This window comes from Carcharhinus amblyrhynchos, chromosome 5 (genome assembly GCF_965287045.1).
Source record: "Carcharhinus amblyrhynchos chromosome 5, sCarAmb.v2.hapA, whole genome shotgun sequence".
Lineage (NCBI taxonomy): Eukaryota > Metazoa > Chordata > Chondrichthyes > Carcharhiniformes > Carcharhinidae > Carcharhinus > Carcharhinus amblyrhynchos.
In genome coordinates this window covers 68256852-68282524 of record NC_137328.1, presented here as the reverse complement: position 1 = coordinate 68282524, position 25673 = coordinate 68256852, and the positions used below count along the sequence as shown (strand labels likewise).

Sequence of the window (25673 nt, the reverse complement as noted above, 5' to 3'; positions counted from 1 at the left end):
TGTAAAGGCATCGGACATCTTGCAACAGCACAAAGCCTTGGGTCCAGGCCTTTGACAATCTTGTTCTGGCAACCTTGCTTGGAGAGCAAGTACCATGGGATAGGTTGACTCATTGTCATAAGCTTTAGTTAGGTCAGGTTATTAATTCATGAACAGATGCTCAAATTTTTGGTAATGATGTAGGTTTGCGCAGTTTTCAGGAGGGTGAAAGAATCCTTGCATTCCAGGTCTATTAGCTTGTTAACTCCTGTTAACAGCAGGTCAAGAGGAAAAATGTAGCATTGTCGCTTGGTAAAATGTGAATCTATATGATCAATGCGGGATTCAAAACTAGGTACTACAAGCAAAATGATGCCGACATGCACAAATGCAAGAGCAAAATCCAAAAACAGCAGTGACCCAAAACCAAGGAACAGAAACATAGAAAGGGAATCAAGACATTGATATTCAAACAAAAAAGGGAATTAAGAAACATAACTGATTGAAAGGAGAAAGCAGGAAAAGACAGGAAAGGGACACAGCAGAAGAGTAGAACTTCAATGTTGTCCGTTTCTTATGTTTCAACCATAGTGTGTGAAAGACAATGCCATCTCCTATTCCAATTAGAAATGAATTGATTGAATGAACTGAAAATTTATCCAGTATTCTACATGGTGTGCATGAATCATGGCATTGCAGCTGATTCCTCACTGTACCACATTCCTGTACTACAGTTCTGTGTAAACTCACTGACTTGTGTTTCTAGGAAATAGTGATAGATCAGTGCTAATACCCATGTAAAGTCTGGCAAGCTAATTCTCTCTGACTTGTTTCTTATTCTCACTGCTGGAATGTTGTGCAGCTGCAAAGGACTGTTCCACAGCTACAAAGGACTGTTCCTTGTATTGTTGCCTCAAGAATGTGTAAATCCTAAAACAGAGCGTCAAAATTTATAAATATTCACAATGAGATCTGTACAAATTAGTAGAAAGACTGTTTTGCACTGCAGAAGTTTGGGCAGTTCCGCTCTAGATGATAAAGTATAAACAGACACGTACATCTTTTTCCTACCAGTATAGGCAGGTACATCTCAAGTGCTAGTAACTGAGCAGACTGCTGTTTAAAAATGCAGACAGTAAGGCTGACTCATGGTGAGTCATGGTTTAATCCTTGGTACAATAACCAGGCCAGTTACACTTGTCATTTTAATAGTACAGTATCTAGCATTACCTCAGATGTTATTGGCTGATTATATTTACCTATTCCTTCAAACGAGACATCTTTGGAAGATTATGACCTGGTTGTGGCATTCTGGGTGAGGCCTATAGACAAGAATGCACATTTAACAAACAGGTATAATACATCTGAAATGTCCACACCCAGTGAAACCTATCATACTATTCATGCCATGATAATTTAAAGGAGCATTTGAGGATAGGAAAAAACTGATACTTACACAGCACATTCACATCCTCTGGTCCTCCCAAATTGCTTTACAACTAATGAAGTGTCATTACTTGTGGACAATCACATAGCTAGTTTGTGCAGAGTAAAATCCCACAAATAGCAATGAGTTGAAAAGTCAGTGGGGCTGAATTATAAAGTGCACCAGATTCCCTGCGCAATCCCACCCCCACAACCCAGCTAAAAGGTTTTTGAGGGAGCCAGCATAAGAGAAAATCGGCTGCTTACAGTCCAAGTGACTGTCTATATGCAGTTTGCATGTTCTCCCCTTGTATGCGTGGGTTTCTTCTGGCTGCTCCAGTTTCTTCTCACACTCCAAAGATGTGAGAGTTAGATTGATTGGCCATGGTAAATTGCACGTTCGTGTCAGGGGATTAGCAGAGTAAATACTGTAGAGATGGCTTCTATTCTATTCGATTTAATGGCTAATTAGCCCTCAATAAACTGTAGGCCATATTTCTGCTGCTTGGGTTGCATTGGAAAGTTAGCAACCAATTAGACTATTAACATTCCACTTTGTGTTAGAAGGAGACATGCGGCAATGGATCCGACTTGGGGAGTGTTTGGGGATCTCACCAGGTACCAAGCTGGGGTTCGAGGGGGTATGGGGGAAGGCAGCCTGGAGGGTGGAAATATAGTATACAGGTCGTATAGGACTAATGTGAGACTGAATACAATACCGGCCACACAGTGATGTCAAAGAGCACATGCCCCGAGGGCAGAGTCAGTCTAATGTTAAACAGAGCAGTATGTACAAGCAAGCATGCAGACAGCTCCTAGTTGTCACCTTTTACTATATATTGTCAATAGTTCTAGGAATCACTAAAGATTTGTCTTTGACCGCAAACACTTTTTCAAAGTGATCGACCTATAACCAACACCCTACAGCAGTAAATACTTGGGGAAGACTCTGGACGCAGGGAGGTCATTTAAGGGTGGACTCCCTCTTGCCTGTTCCCAGGCTGTGAAGGGAGATCTGCTGGGCTGCCCACTTGGTGTGGGTCACTCCCGTTGCTGGTATAATTGCACTGGGGCAGGGGTGGGTAAACAGGTAGTGGGCGGGCAGGATTTAGCTTGTTCCTGTACCTGTCAGCAGGGGGTGGTTAAATCCAACTCACTGTGTTTTGGGTATTACCCAGGACTTCATAAGCATACTCTTCAAAGATATGCCACAAAATTTTTTACTTCCTCCTCATCAGGCAGACAAGGATTTGGTTTCAAGTTGCATTTGAAAGACATCGTCTGCAAGATGCCGTTTTCTGTCAGTATAGTGTTGAAATATCAGCCTAGATCAGGCCATAGTGTGAATTTTGAACCCATCACCAGCTGGCAAGAAAATTGACAATTAGGAAAACCTAGTGACTTTCAAGATTCTAATTTCTAGTCTTATTCTGCACCCTCTCCTTTCCTTCTCCCCTATGTACTCTATGAACAGTATGCTTTGTCTGTATAGCATGCAAGAAATAATACTGTATCCCAATATATGTGACAATAAATCAAATCAAATTTTACCTACCTTCTTTCTCCGCAACATTTTGGCAGCCGCTGATCTGCTCAAGCACACTGTCACCTTCACCTTTAATATCCTAGCTCTAAGAAAACCATTGGTCTCTCTCAATTATCCCTCAATTGTCCTCATCCCCAGACTTGAACAGTTAATGCAGAAATCTAGCATGCATAATCCACTGCTAGATCTGGCTGGACAACATGAAGCATTTATTGGGTTGTTCTCTCATCTATTAAAACACTCAGTAAGTTAAGTCCCGCATTCTCTTGTGGAGCAAACTATCTTAGTAATCCCCTGACACTGTCATTCTTTACTCCAGCAAGTAGTTCAAAGAGTCCATAGACTTCTTTTTCACTGAGATTGATAGCATCTATTCCATTGTCTTTTCCAGTTCTCACCCTTCCCCCAAACTTCACCTAGCCCCTCCCTCTAGATTTCCTCCTACCTTGTCTTTCATCCTCTCCCAGATTATCTTGTCATGAGACCTATTCCCTCAACCTTCTTTCATATAAAACTGCTGACCACCTAGCTTCTCATCCAGGCCGCCAAGTTAATTGACAATACGTAAATCAGGTTCTATCACTCCCTTTTTCAAATCTGTTGTCATTACCTGTCTCCTTAAACCTGAACCTGTGGTCACTGCAAACTAGAGCACCATCTCTAATCTTCCTTCTCCCTCCCAAATCTGCTCAACCTTCGTTAGAGCCCAGTGCTTTTATACCTTCAGTCAGGTTTCTGCCCCAGCCACAGTACATTAAACGATCCTTATCAGTCACAACTAATGTCTCATGTAACCATGACAGAAGTAACCCATCCCTTCTTGACCTTTGACACAGTTGACCACACCATCCTCCCCTTAGTATCTGCACTTCCATCCAGCTGTAAGGGATCACGCTCATCTTGTTTCATTCTGATCTATCAAGTCATATCCAGAAGATCACCCACATTCACTTTTCTTCCTATTCCTGCACTCCAGAAGCTCTACTGATTATATCTTTGCACTAAGTTCCATTCACCCATCCTCCCTGTGTTCTCTGATTTACATGAGATCCTGGCTAACCAACATCTCGATTTTAAAGCTCACGCCTTTGTTTTCAAAAGCTTTCATGACCTTGCCCCTCCCTATCTTCAGCCCTATTTCCCTCCAAGCTCTGTGTGTGTGTGTGTGTGTGTGTGTGTGTGTGTGTGTGTGTGTGTGTGTGTGTGTGTGCGCGCACGCGCGCACACCTCTCTAATTCAGGTCCATTGAGTATTGCTGATTTTAATCCTTTAATTTCTTAAAATTTAGAAACAGTTAAATTTAATTGTTTCATCAACCGTTGATGGCCCTGCCTTCTGTTGGCATGGTCCTGGAGTTCCCTCCCAAAACTCTCTCTCTTTTTCTCTCCTTGTCCCCCACCCCCTCTCTTTCTTTCTCTCTCTTGCTCGCTCTCTCTTTCCTCCTTTAAATTGCCCATTAAAACCTTTTTGACCAAGCTGTTGATCATCAGCCCTCATAAATACTTACTGACTCCATTATCAAATTTTCTTTGGCACTCCTTTGGAATACCTTGGGATATTTTGCATTATTAAAGGTACAACATAAATACAAGTTGTTGTTAAATTTGTAAATTTTGCTTCAGAACATAAATTAACAGTTGGTAAAGCTTGTTTCTAATGCTGTTTATGACATTAGTTGTGCCTAAAGTATATCTATCAAACAAGTATTGAATTGTACTGACAACTGAGTCAACCATTCAATCAGCATGTTCTAATTCAAGTCAGCAAAGTTCAGAATATTAATATGACTGCTTGTGTGTCAGATTTAAAACAAAAGTAACATCGAAAGTAAGAAAATTGAAATTTTTATGCAGTGTTGAAAATGCAGGTATTTCCACAGATTATAGTACTAGGAAAATATAACTTGGTCAGATCGACAAGTGATGTCTGTGGTGTGGTGTCAGACCTGTCGCTTACTAATTTTTAGATCATAATTCAGTAAAACAATATTTTGCTTGTTTAGGTTCTATATTTTTCCACGGAAACATATTCCTTAATACGTTTACATTTAAAATTTAGAATATCATGTCTCTGAGTTAATTTGATCTTTGTTAAGTATAAAGTTGTTAAGTGATCCAAACAAATTCATTCAGTTAAGATGAAATAAATTCTAATTTATGTCTCATGAGCTTGTAAACTATCCAAGTTTTTAAACTTTCCTAGTCAGTAATTGCAACAGATTGAGTTCCTGATGTGTGGCCAATTACTTTAGTTTATATTGTTTAAAATCGTGTTAAGACAATTTAAGTAAAGTTATTCTTTAATAGGTTAACGTCTGCCTGCTTGCTGAACAACTATTTCAAATGTCAATTCTGACCAAAGGTTGAAGTCTTGAGTTGTGTTTAGCTGACTGTTTGATACAGGATCAAATAGACAGGAGTGATGCATCAGCAATCCTTAGTAACAAAGTTATCTGGCCACACCCAGTGAAGTTTTTGAGCTGTGCATGACTCCCAAGATGAAAGCAACAACTTTTAAGTTGTGTTCAGAAGTCTGTGGAAATGATTTGTCATAGTTTCACACAGAGCCCAGTGCCTGTTTGGTTCATGAATGGTACAAAATATGTCACCCAAAGCAGTGCAAAGTCAGCACAATAAAACCTGGGATGGGATTTTCCGCTTCCATTTGCATCAGGCGGGTTTGGCAATGGAGCGGAAAATATCATAAAAAGTCCAAAGTCTCATTTTACGTTGGTGTGAAAGCTTGCTGCAATCATCCCTTCCCCCCCAGCCAGTGTTTCCTGACGTTTAGTTTCGGAAACATAATTATATAATTTGCATCATATCGGATTCAAACGCTGGAGTCACATCACCCTCACCCCCATCAAAAGATCCATCCATGACAGTGTAATGTTAGCAATGGCATGAATCACAACTGGCTTCAAAGGCATGTACTTGGCAAGAATCCCTCTGAGGAGAGCTCAGAGGTGGGTGCAGCGCTTATGGAGCTGCTCCATGTATTAAAGGGGTTGACTCGAGGATCAGCAGGTTTGACTCAGGTTCTCAACTTGGGGGGGATGCAACCAGGATGCTTCACTCAGGAGAGACAGGGAGCAGCAGGATGTCTCAGTCCGGGTGCAGGTGACTGGGAATCTGTCGGATGGGGGCAACTGGGATACCTCATAGTTTGGGTGGGGGAATGACGAGAGGGGTTTGACCAGTGACCAAGACATCTCACTCAGGGGTGACCAAGATAAACACTGGAAGGATACCAGGCAGAAGGTGCAGGGGTACCAAGGTCCTAGTTGGAGGAGACCAGGGTGGAATTTCATGGATTACTGGAAGATCTAGCTGGTGGACTTCCTGTGTTGTTTCCCAGAGGTGCCAGTGAAAAAAAGGAGACATGACTTTCATTGATGTCTGATGGATGAAGCAGTGTTGGATCCTTACTTGGTTCATCGCTGCTGACCTCACCATCAGCACAGGAGCGGTCGATATCCTCCCGAGCCAGCTGGATAGCTCTGTCCTTAAAGTCCATGAGGACCTTGAGCTCTGGAATCCTCCACCCATCTGGGATCACTCCCTCGTATTGCTAGCTTTTCCACATGAAAGCGGACGGAGAGAGCGGTAAGCAGGACATGTGCCAGGGCAGATGATAAGGATCAAAAATAGAAAATGCTGGAAGATCTCAGCAAGTCTGATAGCATCTATGGAGCAAGAACAGAAAGAACTAATGTTTCAAGTCTGGATGACTCTTCGCAGAGCACTCTATGCTGTTTGGTCAGGATTTTGGCACAGCGACAGTGAAGAAATAGATATAGTTCCAAGTCAAGGTCATGTAACTTGGAGGGGAACTTTCAGATGGTAATGTTCCCATCCATCTACTGCTTTTGTTCTTCTAGACTATTGATTAAGCAAGTGCTGTCAAGAGAGACTTGGAGAATTGCCATTGTTTTAAAGTATATTTATCACTGTTACCAATAATGATCTTATTGAATGGCAGAGCAGGCTTAAGGGGCCAGGTGGCCTATTCCTGCTCCTACTACTTATGCTCTCATGTCCTTTCCCAAAAGGACATTAGTGAACTAAATGGGTTTTTTCCGACAATCAACAATGGTTTAAAGGCTTATATTAACGCTGCAGTGAAGTTACTGTGAAAATCTCCTAGTTGCCACACTCCAGCACCTGTTCGGGTGCAGTGAGGGAGAATTTAGCATGGCCAATGTCTTTCGGACCGTGGGAGGAAACCGGTGCATCCGAAGGAAACCCACACTGACACAGGGAGAACATGCTGACTCCACTCAGGAGGTGACCCAAGCCGGGAATCAATCTTGGGACCCTAGTGCTGTGAGGCAGAATGCCAACATGCCGCCCCTGCGATGGTGGTGAAAACAATATTTAAGGTGGTGGAGGGGGTGCCGATCAAACAGGCTGTTGTATGCTGGACAGTGGTGAGTTCCTTCAGTGTCGTTGGATCTGCACTCATCCAAGAAAGTCTGCTTTTGGATTGCATTGTCTATATCCCACTAACCTAGAAACCAATGCATTAAAACCACCCTCTGCTCCAAATATTCTGGGGACTAGGGTTCAAGTCCTGCTACGGCAGATGATGAAATTTGAATTCAATAAAAAATATCTGGAATTAACATAAGAACATAAGAAATAGGAGCAGGAGTAGGCCATCTGGCCCTTCGAGCCTGCCCCGCCATTCAATAAGATCATGGCTGATCTGTCGTGGCTCAGTTCCACTTTCCTGCCCTCTCCCCATAACCCTTAATCCCCTCTCTTATCAAAAACCCATCAACCCGCTTCTTAAAAATATTTAGCGAGGCAGCCTCCACCACTTCAACGGGCAAAGAATTCCAGATATTCACCACCCTTTGAGTGAAGAAGTTCCTCCTCAACTCTGTTCTAAACCGCCCCCCCTTTATCTTGAGGCTGTGCCCCCTAGTCCTACTGTCTTTTTTGAGCGGGAAGAGTCTGTCCACCTCTATCCTATCCATCCCATTCATCATCTTATACGTCTCAATGAGATCTCCCCTCATTCTTCTAAACTCTAACGAGTACAAGCCTAGTTTATTCAGCCTCTCCTCATAGCTCAACCCCCTCAACTCCGGTATCAGCCTAGTAAACCTCCTCTGCACTCCCTCCAAGGCCAAATAGGAATCTACTGATGACCATCAAACCGTTGTTGATTGTCGGAAAAACCCATCTAGTTCACTAATGTCCTTTAGGGAAGGAATATAAGAATGAGGAGCAGGAGTAGGCCATCTGACCCCTCGAGCCTGTTCTGCCATTCAGTGAGATCATGGCTGATCTTTCGTGGACTCAGCTCCACTTACCAACCAATTACCATAACCCTTAATTCCTTTAGTATTCAAAAATTTATCTATCCTTGCCTTAAAAATGTGCAATGAGGTAGCTTCAACTGCTTTACTGGGCAGTGAATTCCAAAGATTCACAATCCCTTGTGTGAAGAAATTCCTCCTCAACTCAGTCCTAAATTTGCTCCCCCTTATTTTGAGGCCATGCCCCCTAGTCCTAGTTTTTCACCCCTAGTGGAAACAACTTCCCTGCTTCTAACCTATTCCCTTCATAATCATATATGTTTCTATAAGATCTCCCCTCATTCTTCTGAATTCCAAAGAGTATAACCCCGGTCTACTCAGTCTCTCCTCATAGGTCAAGCCTCTCAACTCTAGAATCAATTTCAAATCTGCTGTCCTTTCTTGGTCTGGCCTACATGTGACTCCAGCAATGTGATTGACTCTCAACTACCCTCCAGAGACAGCTAGGGATGGGCAATAAATGTGGCCAGCCAGCGATGCCCATGTCCCACGAATGAATAAAAAAAAATTTCCCCAGTGCTGCACCATGATTGTGTTGAAATCAAGACTGGTCGTGTGGGCTCCTACTCTGCAAATATGGTTAAATGAGTGAATAGCGTGACACGTTCCTGTAAATCAAGAGCATAAGGAAAGTTTCCAGGGAATCCTCCTTTATGTGATGTGTAGAGCGCATCTGGTATACATGTTGAGAGTTTTTTCCCCAACTGGGGTTATTTGAAGCAGTCAGTACATGTTGACAGCCAGCACTAAATGTAATTTTTGCAGAAACATATAGAATGCTTCCTTCTGAATAATTTATATGAGAATATATTTAGTTAATAAAAAATGTGGTCTGATTTAATTTTTTATCCCCAGTGCTGAAAATGACTCTTGTTGGGTATGGACTCGATGTAGCTTTAGGGCAATCTATAGAACAGATGCTGTATGCTGGCTGAATGAAATTACCCTTGTAATGTGCATATGTTAAGCTGCAACGTTTAACAACATCCTGTGTAGTAATTAGCTCAGGCCTTGTTATTGAAACAATGCCACCAACAAAAAACATTATCTGGTCATTTTCTCTTTTTGCAGTTTGCTGCTGACATAACAGAGTCAATATTTCAAAATTTGCGAATTGGGTGAAAAGCATGTTGAGACAGTCTGTGCAAATGAATGATGTTTGATGGATACAAGGGTATGCAAGTTCTCCAAGTTGTTCAGGCTTGACTTGCAGTACACGGCTTTAGGTAGATTGACCATATTTGGTGTGTGGGCAGCTAACATTAGTTTGTGTTTGGCTGTCTTCGGTTAGCTTTTTAAAATTTTTTTCATGACAATGATTAGAAGGTACGAGTTGAAAATGTTGCAATGAGGGTAAGTGGGTACCTGGAACCCGAGTAAACCAAAAAAGCAACTGGATTTATCCTTAGTCAATTAGATTCAAGGATTGTAACATTAATTGTCTAAGAACTAAGATGGAAATATAAATTAGAATAGGTGAACTTCAATGTCAAATCACAAAGAAAAATAATGTGAGGGAAGGTCAGTGGATTGAGAGAGATGAAGAATTGCACGGAAAGGAAATGTTTAAAAAATATTTATTTTTTAAATCTTCAACTACACTTAAAACCTACTTTACACTATTAATGGTCAACTGTCAGTACCAGAGAAGTTGACTGAGATAGTTAACTCTTGCACATTGTTGAAAGGGTACTTATGCCTGGTAAGACATGATTTAACTTTCTGTGGTGAGTTTATTTCATATCTCCTGCCCAAAGACAGCAATTTAATTGTGTTTAATACAATTCAGTGGTGAGGCAAACAGCGAAGTGCCATTTTCGGAAAACACCGAAACAGCCAGTCCTTGATTTGAAGTTACTGTAGTAATTGTGCATAAACAATGGAAAGCTCTGTAATTTTGGTAGCAACTTATGGGCTTTTGTTTTAAATAAAAGTTTATTAGCACTATTATAAGACGGTAATAAAGGATGATTTTAATTTCTGCAGCAGAAATGTCTCTTGGACTATCTGCAGGCCCTAATCTTTCAAAACATGATTTTATCATTCATTCAGGTGCAAAAATATTACACAAAATCATTTTCTGGGCAATACTCAGCTATAGTTAACATTTAAAAATAAGTTCATTAGTATTAAATCTTCTGTTTCAGATCTGGATGACCCTTTGTCAGTCTGCCAAAGGGTCACCTAGACTCAAAACATTGGCTCTATTCTCTTTCCACAGATGCTGAGATTTTCCAGCATTTTTGGCTTTCATTTCTAATTTCAGCATCTGCAGGATTTTGCCTTTATCGTAAATCTTATGTTACTGTGAATTAATGAGATTTTTTAAAGCCCTATCGTGTATATCAGTAACTGCATTACATATTATATCATTTAACCTTCTATAATATAGGAACTGAATCCCACTCTCCGCCCCCCCCCCCCCACCTCCAACAACCCAGTGCAATATAGAGACATGATAAATTTGAGCTTTGATTTTAACCCCTTATCAGAGTCGGGGCAGGTGGTGTGTATAGGAAGAGTGGACTAAGTGCCAGAAACAAAAAGAGAATATTGAGTAGGCTGGTACCAAGAGATGCTTGCTGGAAATGAGTTAAATCCTGGGTGTGTTCAAAATGGTTCTGAAGAGGGATTGGGGAATTGGAGTGGGTGGTATGTCTTCTGGTTCCCATAAATTTGAAATAATCAGTTTTCAACTCAAAATGCTCAAGTTCCATCAAGTTTATTTCTTGCAGTTGTCCATGTAGCTGGTGGTCTGGTGTTGTTCAGCACCTGACTGCAGTACCACACTGCACATGGAGCACCCTACATGTACGAGTCCCAGATCATTCTGAATGATGTAATGATAGAACAACTACATTTCTTTATATACTGTAGATCACACCATACAAGTTGACTCAATTTTTTCAACCCCATTTGTTTGGCATATAGGTTGATCTCCCCTTTTCAATCAAGCTATTCTCCCTGATAACTGAGCACAAAGGCTCAAGCAGGCAATACAGGCTATGCTGCGAAGATGTGTGGCAATTTAAGATGTGCCCACTCTTGTATTGGATGATGATTGATTTGTTGGGTTTGATTTGACTGTGGTTAGTAGTAGTTACTTTATTCAATGAGCCATGTCATTATTAATTTACTGAGTCACTGATGTTATGCTTTTTACATGTTTGAAGTTTTTTTATGTGCGTACATGAGATGTGGGCTTCATGGGCTATACCGGCATTTATTGTCCACCCTTAATTGCTGTTGAGAAGCTGGTGCTGTGCTGCCTTCTTGAACACAGCACAGTTGTGTGATGTAGGTTCACCCACAGTATCATTTTAACTCCACTGAAGAAATCACAGACCTGCCACGTGGGAGATCAAAAGTCATTAAATCAGGTTGAATTAACTGTAATCTGTAAAAATGCACTACTTTTATCTATATACTGTATGTGTGCATGCATGTTAATTCAGGATAAATGTGAGAGAATAAATAACCTTTATTTTAAACTCCTAAAAGACCATATGACATAGGAGTACAAGTAGGCCATTCAGCCCATCGCGTCTGCACCACCATTCAATGCGATCGTGACAGATATGATACGATAAACCTGAACTCCACTTTCCCATCTTATCCCTGTAACACTCGATTCCTTTACTGATTAAAAATCTTACCTATCTCTGCCTTGAACATGCTTAACAACCAACTGCTACACAGCTCCATATGGTAAAGAATTCCACTGACTGAATACCCTCTCACAGAAGAAATTCCTCCCATCTCTGTCTTAAATGGGCGACCCTTATTCTGAGATAACACCCTCTGATCCTAGACTTTTCTACAAGGGGAACAACCTCTCAGCATCAGTTTGCTGCTGAATTATTTAATTATATTGGGGGCAGAAAAGACCCACATTTTTCATAATAGACATTCTGATTACAGGCTATTAGAAAGCAAATATATTCTGTCTGTGACATGGACATAGAACAAAGCCACGTAATTGGAATGAAGGTGTAGGTCAACCATGATTTAGTTGAATAAGAACATAAGAAATAGGAGCAGGAGTAGGCCATCTAGCCCTTCGAGCCTGCCCCGCCATTCAATAAGATCATGGCTGATCTGTCGTGGCTCAGTTCCACTTTCCTGCCCTCTCCCCGTAACCCTTAATCCCCTCTCTTATCAAGAACCCATCAACCCGCTTCTTAAAAATATTTAGCGAGGCAGCCTCCACCACTTCAACGGGCAGAGAATTCCAGAGATTCACCACCCTTTGAGTGAAGAAGTTCCTCCTCAACTCCGTTCTAAACCGCCTCCCCTTTATCTTGAGGCTGTGCCCCCTAGTCCTACTGTCTTTTTTGAGCGGGAAGAGTCTCTCCACCTCTATCCTATCCATCCCATTCATCATCTTATACGTCTCAATGAGATCTCCCCTCATTCTTCTAAACTCTAACGAGTACAAGCCTAGTTTATTCAGCCTCTCCTCATAGCTCAATCCCCTCAACTCTGGTATCAGCCTAGTAAACCTCCTCTGCACTCCCTCCAGGGCCAAAATATCCTTGCGCAGGTGCGGCGCCCAAAACGGCACACAGTACTCCAGCTGCGGCCTCACCAATGCCCTATACAGCTGCAGCAAGACCTCCCTACTTTTATATTCAATCCCCCTCGCTATGAAGGCCAGCATCCCATTCGCCTTCCTGACCACCTGCTGCACCTGCAAGCTGGGTTTTTGCGACTCATGCACAAGGACCCCTAGGTCCCTCTGCACCGTCGCCTGCTGCAGTTTTTCGCCACGTAAGTAATAGTCCTTCCTACCATTCTTCCTACCAAAGTGGACCACCTCACACTTGCCAACATTAAATTCCATTTGCCATTTCCTGGCCCATTCGCCCAGCCTATCTAGATCCTTCTGCAGACTCTCCACACCCTCCGCACAATTTGCCTTTCCCCCAATCTTGGTGTCATCAGCAAATTTCGACACCCTGCACTCGGTTCCCTCCTCCAGATCATCTATATAAATGGTAAATAGCTGAGGCCCCAGCACCGACCCCTGGGGCACCCCACTAGTCACCAACCGCCAATCCGAATAGCACCCATTGACCCCCACTCTCTGCCTCCTATTTGACAACCAATCCTCTATCCACGCTAACACCCTACCCCCAACTCCATGTCCCCTGACCTTCTGCAATAACCTCTTGTGAGGTACCTTGTCAATTACATCAGTGAATTGTCAACAGGCTGCAGGGGCTGAATGGCCTATTGCTTTTTCCAAGTAGATTACTCATGGACAAATCACTTGAGTTTGCATATAATCATTTGCATCCATTAGTTCACAAGGTATTAATGTTAAATTTACCTGTAATAGCAGAATTAATTTTGATTTTTTTTCTTCAATATAAATGCTAGATTAGCTTGTTTTTAATCCAATGGCATCCAACCAAAATTCACTTACTCCCTTGTAGTAATTGTAAGACTTTCATGCTTCTGAATTAAATTATAATTATCACAATTTATCCCTCCCCCTCTAAGCTTTATGATCCTTTTTGTTTTTTTAAATTTTGGTTCACATGCTGAGTGTTGTACAAGTTGAGTCTACGTCTTCATTTTTTTCACACATCCTTTCTTTATCATTTTAGTCAGATTTAATCCTTGACAATATCTGAGCTCCTCCCTCAATTCTTTGCAGATGAACTCTTAACCATTCTGATAGCCCTAGGAAATGTTGCATCCTAAATCATCCACAGATGTTATTTCCTTTTTTTCTGTGCTATCACAATCACCAACCTGAACTGAGCTTTCTCTTTTGGCTTTGCTGGCACATCACACCATAAAACAGTCAGGTATTAGAATAACCAGTTCAAATTCTAGATCACTTTGACAACCCCAAATTACGTTTGACCATTAATATAGCTAGACTTCCTACCCTTCTTTCTCTCTTGCAACCGTGGCTGAGGGGGGAAGTCGAAGACAGCAGAAAAGCAAAAGAAAAAGCATACAAAGTGGCAAGGATTAGTGGGAAGCCAGAGGATTGGGAAGCCTTTAAAAGCGAGCAGAGGACAACTAAAAAAGCAATATGGAGGGAGAAGATGAAATATGAGCATAAGCCAGCTAGTAATGTAAAAGAAGATAGGAAGAGTTTTTTTCAGTATATAAGAGGTAAGAGAGAGGCAAAAATAGCCATTGGACAGCTAGAAAATGAGGCTGGAGAAGTAATAATAGGAAACAAAGCAATGGCAGAGAAACTGAATAGTTACTTTACGTCAGCCTTCACGGTGAAAGACACCAGTGGGATGCCAAAGAGATTTAGGGGGCATAGATGAGTGTAGTGGTCATCACTAAGGAGAAGGTTCTGGGGAAACTAAAAGTCTGAAGGTGGATAAATCATCTGGACTGGATGGACTATACCACAGGGTTTAAAAGAGATAGCTGAAGAAATTGTGGAGGCAATCTTTCAGGAATCACTGAAGGTGGAGAGGGTACCAGAGGACTGGAAAGTAGCAAATGTGACACCGCTGTTTAAGAAGGGAGAGAGGCAGCGGATAGGAAATTATAGGCCAATTAGCCTGACTTCAGTCATTGGCAAGATTTTAGAGACATTATTAAAGATGAGATCGCAGAGTACTTGGGAGTACATGATAAAGTAAGACTGAGTCAGCATAGCTTTGTCAATGGAGATCATGTCTGTTAGAGATCTTTGAGGAGATAACAAGGAAGTTAGATAAAGTGGAGAAGCTCTCCAAGAAGATCACACATATTGACACAGGCATCAATTTTCTACAAAGATGCAAGAAAGCAGACAAGCTATCAAAAAGACTGGCAAAAGGCAGAAAGTGGGGATAAAGGGGTCTTTTTCAGCAATAGTGGTGTGCCTCGGGGTCAGTGCTGGGACGACAACTTGCATAATATATATTAACGATTTGGAGGAAAGAACTGAAGGCACTGTTGCTAAGTTTGCAGATGATACAAAGATGTAGGGGGACAGGTCATATTGAGGAAGCGGGGGGCTGCAGAAGGACTTGGACAGGTTAGGAGAGTGGGCAAAGAAGTGGCAGATGGAATACAATGTGGAAAAGTTTCAGGTTATGCACTTTGGAGTGAGAAATAGGGGCATAGACTATTTTCTACATGGGAAAATGCTTAGGAAATCAGAAACACAAAGGGAAATCAGAAACACAAAGACTCTTTTAAGGTTAACATGCAGGTTCAGTCAGCGATTAGGAAGGCAAATGCAATGTAAGCATTCCCGTCAAGAGGGCTAGAATGCAAGGACAGGGATGTACTTCTGAGGCTGTATAAGGCTCTGGTCAGACCTCACTTGGAGTATTGTGAGCAGTTTTGGGCCCTGTATCTAAGGAAGGATGTGCTGGCCTTGAAAGGGTCCAGAAGAATGATTCCTGGAATGAAGAGCTTGTCGTATGAGAAACAGTTGAGGACTCTGGGTCTGTACTCGTTGGAGTTTAGAAGGATGAGGGGGATCTTATTGAAACTTACAGGATACTGCGAGGCCTGGATAGAGTGGACGTGAAGAGGATGTTTCCACTAGTAGGAAAAACTAAAACCAGAGGGCACAACCTCAGGCTAAAGGGACAATCCTTTAAAACAGAGTTGAGGGGGAATTTCTCCAGGCAGAGATTGGAACTCTTTGCTGCAGAAGGCTGTGGAAGCTAGGCCATTGTCTTTGAGACAGAAATAGATAGGTTCTTGAGTAATAAGGGGGATCAAGGGTTATGGGGAAAAGGCAGGAAAATGGGGATGAGAAAACTATCAGCTATGATTGAATGGCAGAGCAGACTCAATGGGCCAGATGGCCTAATTCTGCTCCTGGGTCTTATGGTCTCTCTTATACATTTATTATTTTGCCATTCTTTTTATTCTGGAGATCAACTTGATACTTCTAGGCCCAGGTTTCCATCACGACAGAGGTAGGAAAAATAGCAGAATTACCTAAAGATCAGTGGTCCCTCTCTTGAGCATACAAAGAACCCAGAATTTTGCACAGCTAGGAGTAAACATCTGGGCCCTAGTGTAAACAGATTGGAAAGCATTAGCAAGGAGTTTTACAAGGTGCTTATTCTACTTCCTACAGAAGCTTACAACATTAGAGTTTTCTTATGTGATTTTGGTTTTATCCTTTCCCTTTGAAGAAGTCATAGTTTTACGGACAGAAAGGAGAAAAAGCTTAATAATGATAGTTGTGGGAATATAAACTCCTTTTCTTGGTACAATGGCAAAGAGCTCGCCAAAAACTGTTCAGAAAAAGTTTCCTATCTTGACAAATTGAATTCTGTGACTAATGTCCAATAACATGGTATCGCTGAGAGTCTCATATTTGTTACAGGCATTTGGAAAACTGTTTTTGGTTTGATGTGTTTTATAAGACAGTTTATAGATGCACCAGTCCCGTTCTGTATACCATGTATGGAATAATGAGTTTAAATACTTTTGTGATAGCTATTTTTTCACTGAGCTGATTAATATACATGTATTCATATAATCGTACAATACAGAAAGAAGCTGGTCCTTCAGTTCAGTGCTGGCTCTTTGAAAAACTTTTAAATTTCTCCCACTCTCCTGCTTTTATCTTTAGCCCTGCAAATTTTCTTTTTAAGGTACATATTTGGTGGCCTTTGAAAAGATTATTACTGAATATGTTTCCACCACATTTTTAAGCAGTGCATTGTAGACCATGGCTGCAATTCTCCCATATTAGCGCAATGGGCTGGGAGATTGACACATCGGCAGATTCATGGAGTTCACGTACGTGTTCACTCCCCTCCGATCACCTGATTTCTGGTGGCTTCTGCTCTGCACCAGAAATCGACAGAGAGTCACAAAGACAATTAACATGGACATTTTAATCTCATTTAAGTGAGATTAACAGGCCAGGGACTGATGTTTCCCAGGGTCTGTTGGGGACTGGACCTAAGGGACAATCAGAGGGGGTGGGGAGTCCCACTGTCACTTTGCAAAGGGATCGGTGGTGGAAGGAGGGACACAAGCAATCGGTGTGGGGTGGGGGAGGTAGCTGGAGGAGGGTGATGAATCAGCGGGACGGGGGCTGGAGATTGGGCAGGCCTGGGGGGAGGGAGGTCAAGCCTGGGCCTGGGAATGGTTTGGGGGGGGTGGGGGGGTGGGTGGGGATGTCAGCAATCAGATCATTGGAGGACTGGTGGAGGGGGGGGAGGTGGGATGCGGATGCAGGGCAGAGAACTGGCATTGAGTGGATTGCAAAGTCGGCCAGCTCAATGGCTGGCCAGTAATCTGGAGACGATCAGTGCAGGGCCACTGTGCATGCACTGATCTCAGTAATGACAGATCAGCCCTTTGCTCAGTGGCCTGCTCAGCACACAGGTTTCAGCCTCTCCAGCAGGAGTAGGCCCTGCCCCCTGAAATTTAATAATATTTATGCTGGTGGCCTCTGCGGTGCACAGTGTGTGGAAGATTCTTCTCCAAACTCTCACTGAAAAAAGACACTGTGAATTACTCCAGTTTTCATGCAAGTGCAACACTTAGAATTTTTTGGGGAGAATTCCGCCCCATATCAACTCGCATTTCTGTTCTAATTTATTGCCCGTCATCTTAAATCTACACACACTGGTTATTAACCATTCTCCCACTAGAAACAGTTTTTCCTTTTCTACTGAACTAAAACCTCTAATAATTTGATTACTTCATTAAATCTCCCCTTTTCTGCTCTGAGTAGAACCATTCCAGCTTCTCTGGTCTCTCTATATAAATAAAGTCTCTTACCTTTTTGGTAAATCTCCTCTGCATCCTCTCCTCTCCAGCATCTTGACAGTTTTCCTAAAGTATGCAGCCTAAAGCCTTTCCCTAGGCCAGGACTGCAGTGGGAATGGGCAACCTTCTTCAAGAAGGCAATGATGGGTAATTTTCCCCCCAGTGCTGCAGGTTTCTCAGTGTCTCACAGCCCTTCACTGTGTTAGGACTCCCTCTGCACGATGGAGGAGACCCTGCACTGGGAGGTTGGTGGGCCACATGCGGCTGAATTAATTGACAGCATTAGGGGGGTGCAGTCCTTACAGGGGAGCAGCTACAGACTGGCTGCTAGAGGGGGTCAACCTCCACCCTGATGTCCCTTGCAGTAGTTGGTCATCTTTTTCACCACTGAAGCGGGAGGCTTTGTAAGCACCTCTGGTTTGAGGTGTGCCCAGATTTCCTAATTCTCCAGCAGCACCTACCCTTCCTGCTGTGTCTGTCATCCTCTTGGCTCTCCTGTCGGCATCCTGCAACAATGATCCATTTACAATCCTTACTTGGACTCATAATATCAGTCTGGCTATGTATGGTCAGGTATGGATTTAGGACCCACATATGGCCCCAGAACACGTTGGGAAAACTCAACCCAGTGTTCCGGCCGAGGTCTATTTCAGTGGTTTATAATGATTTAACTTAACCGTCTTACTTTTGTACTCTATGTATTTTTAAATACAAGGATTATATATGCACGTTTAACCATGAATAAAACCATTCCATTCTCTTTCTAGTTCAATCTTTGCTATTCTCTCTGGTACAGCCTTCGTTGCTGCTCCCTTCAGTCCAAGGGATATAGACTTGAAAGGGTATGTCAGAAAATTGGTTTATTCATCCACTGCCAGATCTGATTGGGTCACTTAAAACATTATTGGGTATAACGATAACCTGTGTCTTCTTTCTGTACTGCAAACCATCTTTTTTAAACCCGTCTCCCTGTCCCCTCCACCCTCGACTCTAAATAACAAGTGCATGGAATTCATAAACTTTTTTGTAACTAAATTTGCTGCCTCTATCATGTTCCACCCTCCTTCTAGCTGCCTCTTCCTTTCAGTTGGCTGCAAATTTCCTCCATAATAATTGTTGGATTGGTGTGCAGGGAGCAATTTCAAAGTTTGCCAATGATACGAAATTTGAAGGCATTGTAAACTGAGGACAGTGTGGAACTATAAAAGGATATAGGCAAGTTGGTGGAGTGGGCAGGTAGGTGGCAGATGAAGTTCAATGTGGAGAAGCGTACTTTGATAGGAAGAACATGGTCAGATGATAGAAAATAATCTGTATAATTTTTAAAGGGGCGCAGGAGCAGAGGGACCTAGGTGTATATGAGCATAGATCATTGAAGATAGCAGGAAAGGTGCAGCAAACAATTAAGTATACAGTATTCTTGGTTTTATTTATAGAGGCACAGAGTACAAGAGCAAGGAGGCTATGTTGAAGTTATACAAGACATTACCCAGGGAAAACAACTGGCCGGATGGGGTACTCAGATGTGCATTCAGATCCTGCGTGGATCAGCTGGTGGATGTATTCACAGACATCTTCAATCTCTCTTTACAACAATCTGAGGTCCCTATTGGCTTCCCAGTACCTAAGAAGAATTAAGCAACTTGCCTTAATGACTATTGGCCAGTGGCTCTGACATCCATCATTATGAAGTGCTTTGAAAGGTTAGTCATGGCACAAATCAATTCCAGCCTCCCGGACTACCTGGATCCGCTGCAGTTTGCCTACTGCCGCAACAGGTCCACAGCAGACTCCATTTCCCTGACCCTGCACTCAACCCTGGAACATCTAGATAACAAGGATATCTGTGTCAGACTCCTATTTATTGACTACAGCTCAGCCTTCAACACTATTATTCCCACGAAACTCATCTCCAAACTCTGTGGCCTGGGCCTCAGCACCTCCCTCTGTGACTAAATCCTGAACTTCCTGACTTTCAGACCACAATCAGTAAGGAAAGGCAACAACATCTCCTCCATGATAATCCTCAACACCTGTGTCCCACAAGGCTGTGTTCTTAGTACTTTACTATTCTCCTTGTACACCTATGACTGTGCGGCCAAATTCCCCTTCAATTCAATTTTCAGGTTTGCTGACGACACCACCATAGTGGGTCGGATCTCAAACAGTGACAAGACAGAAAACAGGAATGAAATAGGGAATCTGGTGGACTGGTATGGCAACAATAATCTCTCCCTCAATGTCAACAAAATGAAGGAGATTGTCATCGACTTCAGGAAGTGTAAAGGAGAACTTGCTCCTGTCTAAATCAATAGGGACGAAGTAGAAAGGGTCAATCAGCTTCAAGTTTTTAGGTGTCCAGATCACCAACAATCTGTCCTGGTCCCCCAATGTCGACACTGCAGTTAAGAAAGCCCACCAACGCCTCTACTTTCTCAGAAGACAAAAGAAATTTGGCATGTCATCTATGACTCTCATCAACTTTTACAGATGCACCATAGAAAGCATTCTTTCTGATTGTATCACAGCTTGGTATTGCTCCTACACTGTCCAAAGCCGCAAAAAACTATAAAACGTTGTGAATGTAGCCCAATCCGTCACGCAAACCAGCCTCCCATGACTGTGTCTACACTTCCTGCTGCCTCAGCAAAGCAGCCAGCATAATTAAAGATCCTACGCACCCCGGATGTTCTTTCTTCCACTTTCTTCAGATGGGGAAAAGGTGCGATAGTCTGTGGTCACATACCAACTGACTCAAGAACAGCTTTTTCCCTGCTGCTTTCAGACTTTTGAATGGACTTACCTTGCATTAAGTTGACCTTTCTCTACATCCTAGCTATGAGTGTAACACTACATTCCGCACTTTCTCGTTTCCTTCTCTCTGAACAGTATGTTTTGTCTGTATAGCGTACAAGAAACAATACTTTTCGCTGTATGTTAATACACGTGACAATAATAAAACAAATCAAATCATTATGTTGAACCTATACATGGCATTAGTTAGACCTCAGCTGGAATATTGTGTATAATTGTGGATGCTATGTTATAAGAATGTGGACACATTTGAGAGTATGTACAAGAGATTCACAAGAATTGTTCCAGGTATGAGAAGCTTCATTTATGAGGATCCATTATAGATGTTGGAACTGTTTTCCTGAGAGAAGGTGAAGAAGATATTTAATAGAGGTATTCAAAATCATGAGGAGATTGGACAGAGTAGATAGAAAGAAACTGTGGGTGATATGGCAGCGCAGTGGTTAGCACTGCTGCCTCAGCGCCAGGGACCTAGGTTTGGTTCCCATCTTGTGCACTGGTTCTTAGTGCTATTCTGTGCAGGAAAATAGCACCAAGTCACCATGCTCATCCAGAAAGCGGGTGTAGACATAATGGGCTGAATAACCTCCTCCTGTACCATAACAAATCTATGATACCATGGTGGCTGTAACTAGAGTCTCTATTACTCTGGTGGCACAGTGGTTAGCACTGCTGCCTCACAGCACCAGGGACACAAGTCCAATCCTGGCTTTGGGTGACTATCTGTGTGGGGTTTGCATGATCTCCCCACGTCTGCATGAGTTTCCTCCAGGTGTTCCAGTTTCCTCCCACAGTCCGAAGATGTGCAGGTTAAGTTGATTAGCCATGATAAATTGCTGAGTGTCCCAAGATGTGTAGGTTAAGGGAATTAGGGTAAATCCATGAGGTTGCTGGGATAGGATGTGCTTAAAATGCTGAGCACATCGAGAGGAGGCTAAATGGTCCCCTTCTGTATGATAGGATTTCTATGAAAATTACTATGATAATAAAGCTTTATTTTTGAAGGAAGTCTCCATTATACAGAAAACTGAGAGTGAGAGTGATGGGCTGATTGCTATGAAAATACCAGTGCACTGATTATTATACTAATTTTTATGGAAGAGTCAGTTACCTGTTTTGTTGGAGTAGTTAATACCTTTATTTAATTGTTCACCAATTTACTATCATTTTCTTTGTTGTTTGAACTTGACAGCCTAATTCCACAACAGTTGACCGAGCAGTTGCACGAATTGCAACACATCCACTCATAAGCAGAAAAATTGCAGCTATTAAAGGTAAGATGCAGCATACTGTGAAACACATAGTGAATAAAAGACATTCAATATGTATGCCTTGCATGTCTATGCTGCAGTTTGTTCATTCTAATCATATTGTTATCTGTTCTTTAGAAACTAAAATGGAATTATTATGGTTATAATGTTTACATACAAAAATATTGATTGTTTCATTAAATTTTCAGTCATTGACCTAAGATTCAGAGTTTTCATACTGTTTGACACTCGCTACCACAGAGGAGACACAGGTGCCGCTACAATATAAATGCTGATGAACTGCCCTCACTCAATGGTGTTTCTTGTGGAAGAAGGATTCAAAACACTTAAATCACACACATTTTCTGGTCTATCACATGGAATTTGAATGTGGGTTAGGGAATGGTGAGGTGCAGTTTTGTGTTTCTGTTGTTGACCGTGCTATTATAAAGAGATTTTGGAGATACAATGACGGAGCAGAATGCCAGGCAGAGATTTGAACGTGATTCGGCAGACGACAATAAGCGATGGAGGAATCCATCCATGTGGATCCGACAGGCGAGCATCTGAAGATCACCATGGGAAGGTTGGTGACCACCATGAAGACCTTGGTCCAGCAGGACTAGCCGGATTTGTGCTCAACCCAGCATTCCATGGCCCCGCACCCTGGTAGGCACCAACAAGATATAAGCAACATGGGAACCAGGCATCTTGATCTCATTCCAGATGCACCATCTCCTGCCGGAGTCAGGTCAGGGCTCCTGGGCACCCCAAGAAAGGATGAGCATCAGCCGGACAACCTGGCAGCCTATTCTCAGGACGCTTTAAGGGTGTGCAGCCATTCATGTTTCCTCTTGCTTGTGGTTCCATGTACTTCAGCTGCTCAGGGCACTGAGCAATACCTTTGACAAATAGACCCTTATCAGGATGGGGCCTTTGTATCTTTCTTCTAAAAAAACTTGTGAGCCAATTGGCACTGTAGCAGTCAGTAAAATGCCTCCACCTCTGCTCCAGATGTGGGGGCTGCACCGAGGTTTTAGTGGTGAGGTTAGGAAAGTTAAGAAATTTCTGAGGTCACTTTGGATCATGGATGTGCTAGCACTGTAAAGAAGTTGCACTTTTGTGAATACAAGTGACAGTTATGTGAATGTTTAGGGCAACCGAGAGAGTAGTGAGTTTGTATTTGAATCTGCTTTTGGGCTTATGTCAAAGTTTAGCCACTCTCCCACTCAGTGATTATGTCCCACTGTGAGATTAACGTGATGTCAATCTCAGTTAAATTAGTCTCCACACCCTTCTGTACCATCAGGGAAATGTGTTTAAGTCTTTATTTGAAATGTGTAATTTAAGTGTTTCTAACCGTTCTTCCACAAAAAATACCATTGAGTGGAGGGCAGTTCATCAACACTTATATTGTAGTGACACTTGTGCCTCCTCTGTGATAGTGGCAAAGACAAGACATGCAGTGGAAGAGGAGATACCTAGCCATGTCCACATCATGTTGTCATAATGTTTGCCTCATTATCTGGTTGCAAAAGTCTTCTCTCATGTCACCCTTGTTCTTCACGGGCTCTCAGTTCCCAGAGTGAGCACATTCACAGGGTACCATAGTCTGAAGCAGAGATCATGGCCTGGCTATTCAGGAGGCTAGATCACGCAAGTGTGAATGAAGTGGACTCATCTTCGCTTCGAATGTTTGGACATCCCCTGAGATTAAGGGTTAGGAAAGCTGTAGTGATATGCCCCCACTTAACTTTACTCTTTCTGAAACCTGTCAGCAACTAAAGTATCACGAACATGTCTTCCTTCCTCCATGGCATATTTGCACTCATATTGATTGTCAACAGCCTCTTAAGGTTCCTAGGCCTCTGGGTCTTCATCCTCTAATGAGCTCCCCTCCCCTTATAGTTCACCCTCTGGTAAGGGACCACCTCTTTGTATTGCCTAATTGTGAAAGGTACAACACATTGCAGTGTTGAGGGTAACTCTATCAGGAGTGTATTATAGTGAACTTCCTGAGTAGTCCAAGTATCTGAAGCACGTCTTCAAAAATCTTAGGATCTGTTAAATAAGAGACCATGTGGAACCATAAGCAGTGTTGCACCTCACCTCAAAATGAGTGTGAGGATGATGCCAGCATTTCAGTGGGTATCACTTATTCCAAAAGCCATCCATGCGGATGTATTGGCCCTCAAATCTCAGGTACCTGGGTATGACTCAGGATGTAAGAGTCATGCCAACTCCCAAAAGCACAATATATGCTTCTTTTGATCGTACAGCTGTTGTACCTTTACAGAATGGTAGCCTTTGTGGTTTATAAACATTAGGGGCCACTGCTTGGAGCCCTTATAGCCACATGGGTGCAGTCTATTGCAGTCTTGCCAGAAATGTCAAAATGATCATTTCCCTTAATATTTTACCTTTCATATCCTTTCAAAGCTCTATCAGAGACATATTAGCATGTTCTAATCAGGAGCCCACAAGTGGATAAGGTGGGCGATTGATGCGTTGTTTTTCAAGGCCAACAATTGTCAACTTTGCCTTTGGTGATGTCAGTCAGAATGAGTAGGTGCTTAGGTTTGCATCCCTGCACTTTTGTAGGGTGTCATCAACTGCACACACCTGGCAATCGGGGCACTGTCAGATCAACCAGGACTATTCATCAATTAAAGGCTTCCATCCTTACTACGTGTTACTGGTGAGCAAGCATAATGATGTTCATGTAGGTATGCACATGATTCGAGGGCAGCTGCCATGATGATTTCATCCTGTCACAGTCAAAGCTCTCAGATATCTTTTTATTTGTAAGCACACTTGTTGTTAGGAAACAGGGGATACCCACTGTAAACTTGACTGATGATACTTACCAGAGACCCAATCACTGAAGCCTAAAAGCGCTATGTTGAAAGTCATCATCAGCATCACATGTGTCACCAAAGAAGTCAGTGGCATGCTGAAGGTATGTTACATGTGCCTAGACCTGGAGGTCTTGATCTGGACTCGCTTTTCAGTATACACTAGCCAGGGTCTCCAGAATGATTGTGGTGTGCTGTTTCCTGTGTAATACTGCGCAGTGTGTTCGGATGTGTTCAGAGGAGTGTTTGGTAACACTCTGGTCCTGCAGAAGAGTTGAGGTGCGGAGCTTGGATCTCCTTCAGATAATTCAAAGGCAGAAAGAAGGAAGGTGATGAGGCCAATGCAATACCAGCTGCTCAAACTGTTGGCAGAGATGCTGTAATTAATGCAAGTATCATTTTGGTTGTCCCAATAGATTGACTGGTTCATCGAGCTTATCCTAAACTGTTGTATAATTTATGCACACCATTGCCCCATTTACCAAACACTCCTCTGAACACATCCGAACACACTGAACAAACTTACTTATGCTTCCTGGGAGAGGCAAAAAAATTGTAAAAATACTTGGGAAAATGTTTTCCCTCCCAGAAGGGAATCTGACTGTTATAAGGTACTATATTTATATAGTTTCTAATTTGGGGTCAGGTGACAAACATAAGTGGTTTACTGTAACAGTTTTTGATGTCATTGTTAATTTTCAGATTGGTAATTCAATGCCAGTTTTCCATTGTTCTCCACGTTTTTTTTTGTTTTTATTTTTCCT

At 42.4% G+C, this 25673-nt stretch overlaps 1 protein-coding gene across 1 annotated transcript in view; it reads left to right on the top strand.

Moving 5' to 3' along the window:
* The window catches only part of srfbp1 (serum response factor binding protein 1), a 202637-nt gene that overhangs the window by 163419 nt on the left and 13545 nt on the right, over positions 1-25673 (top strand). The window contains exon 5 of the mRNA XM_080188964.1: positions 21997-22078. Coding sequence (XP_080045090.1) covers positions 21997-22078 — 82 coding nt within the window. The remainder of the gene's footprint in view (positions 1-21996; positions 22079-25673) is intronic.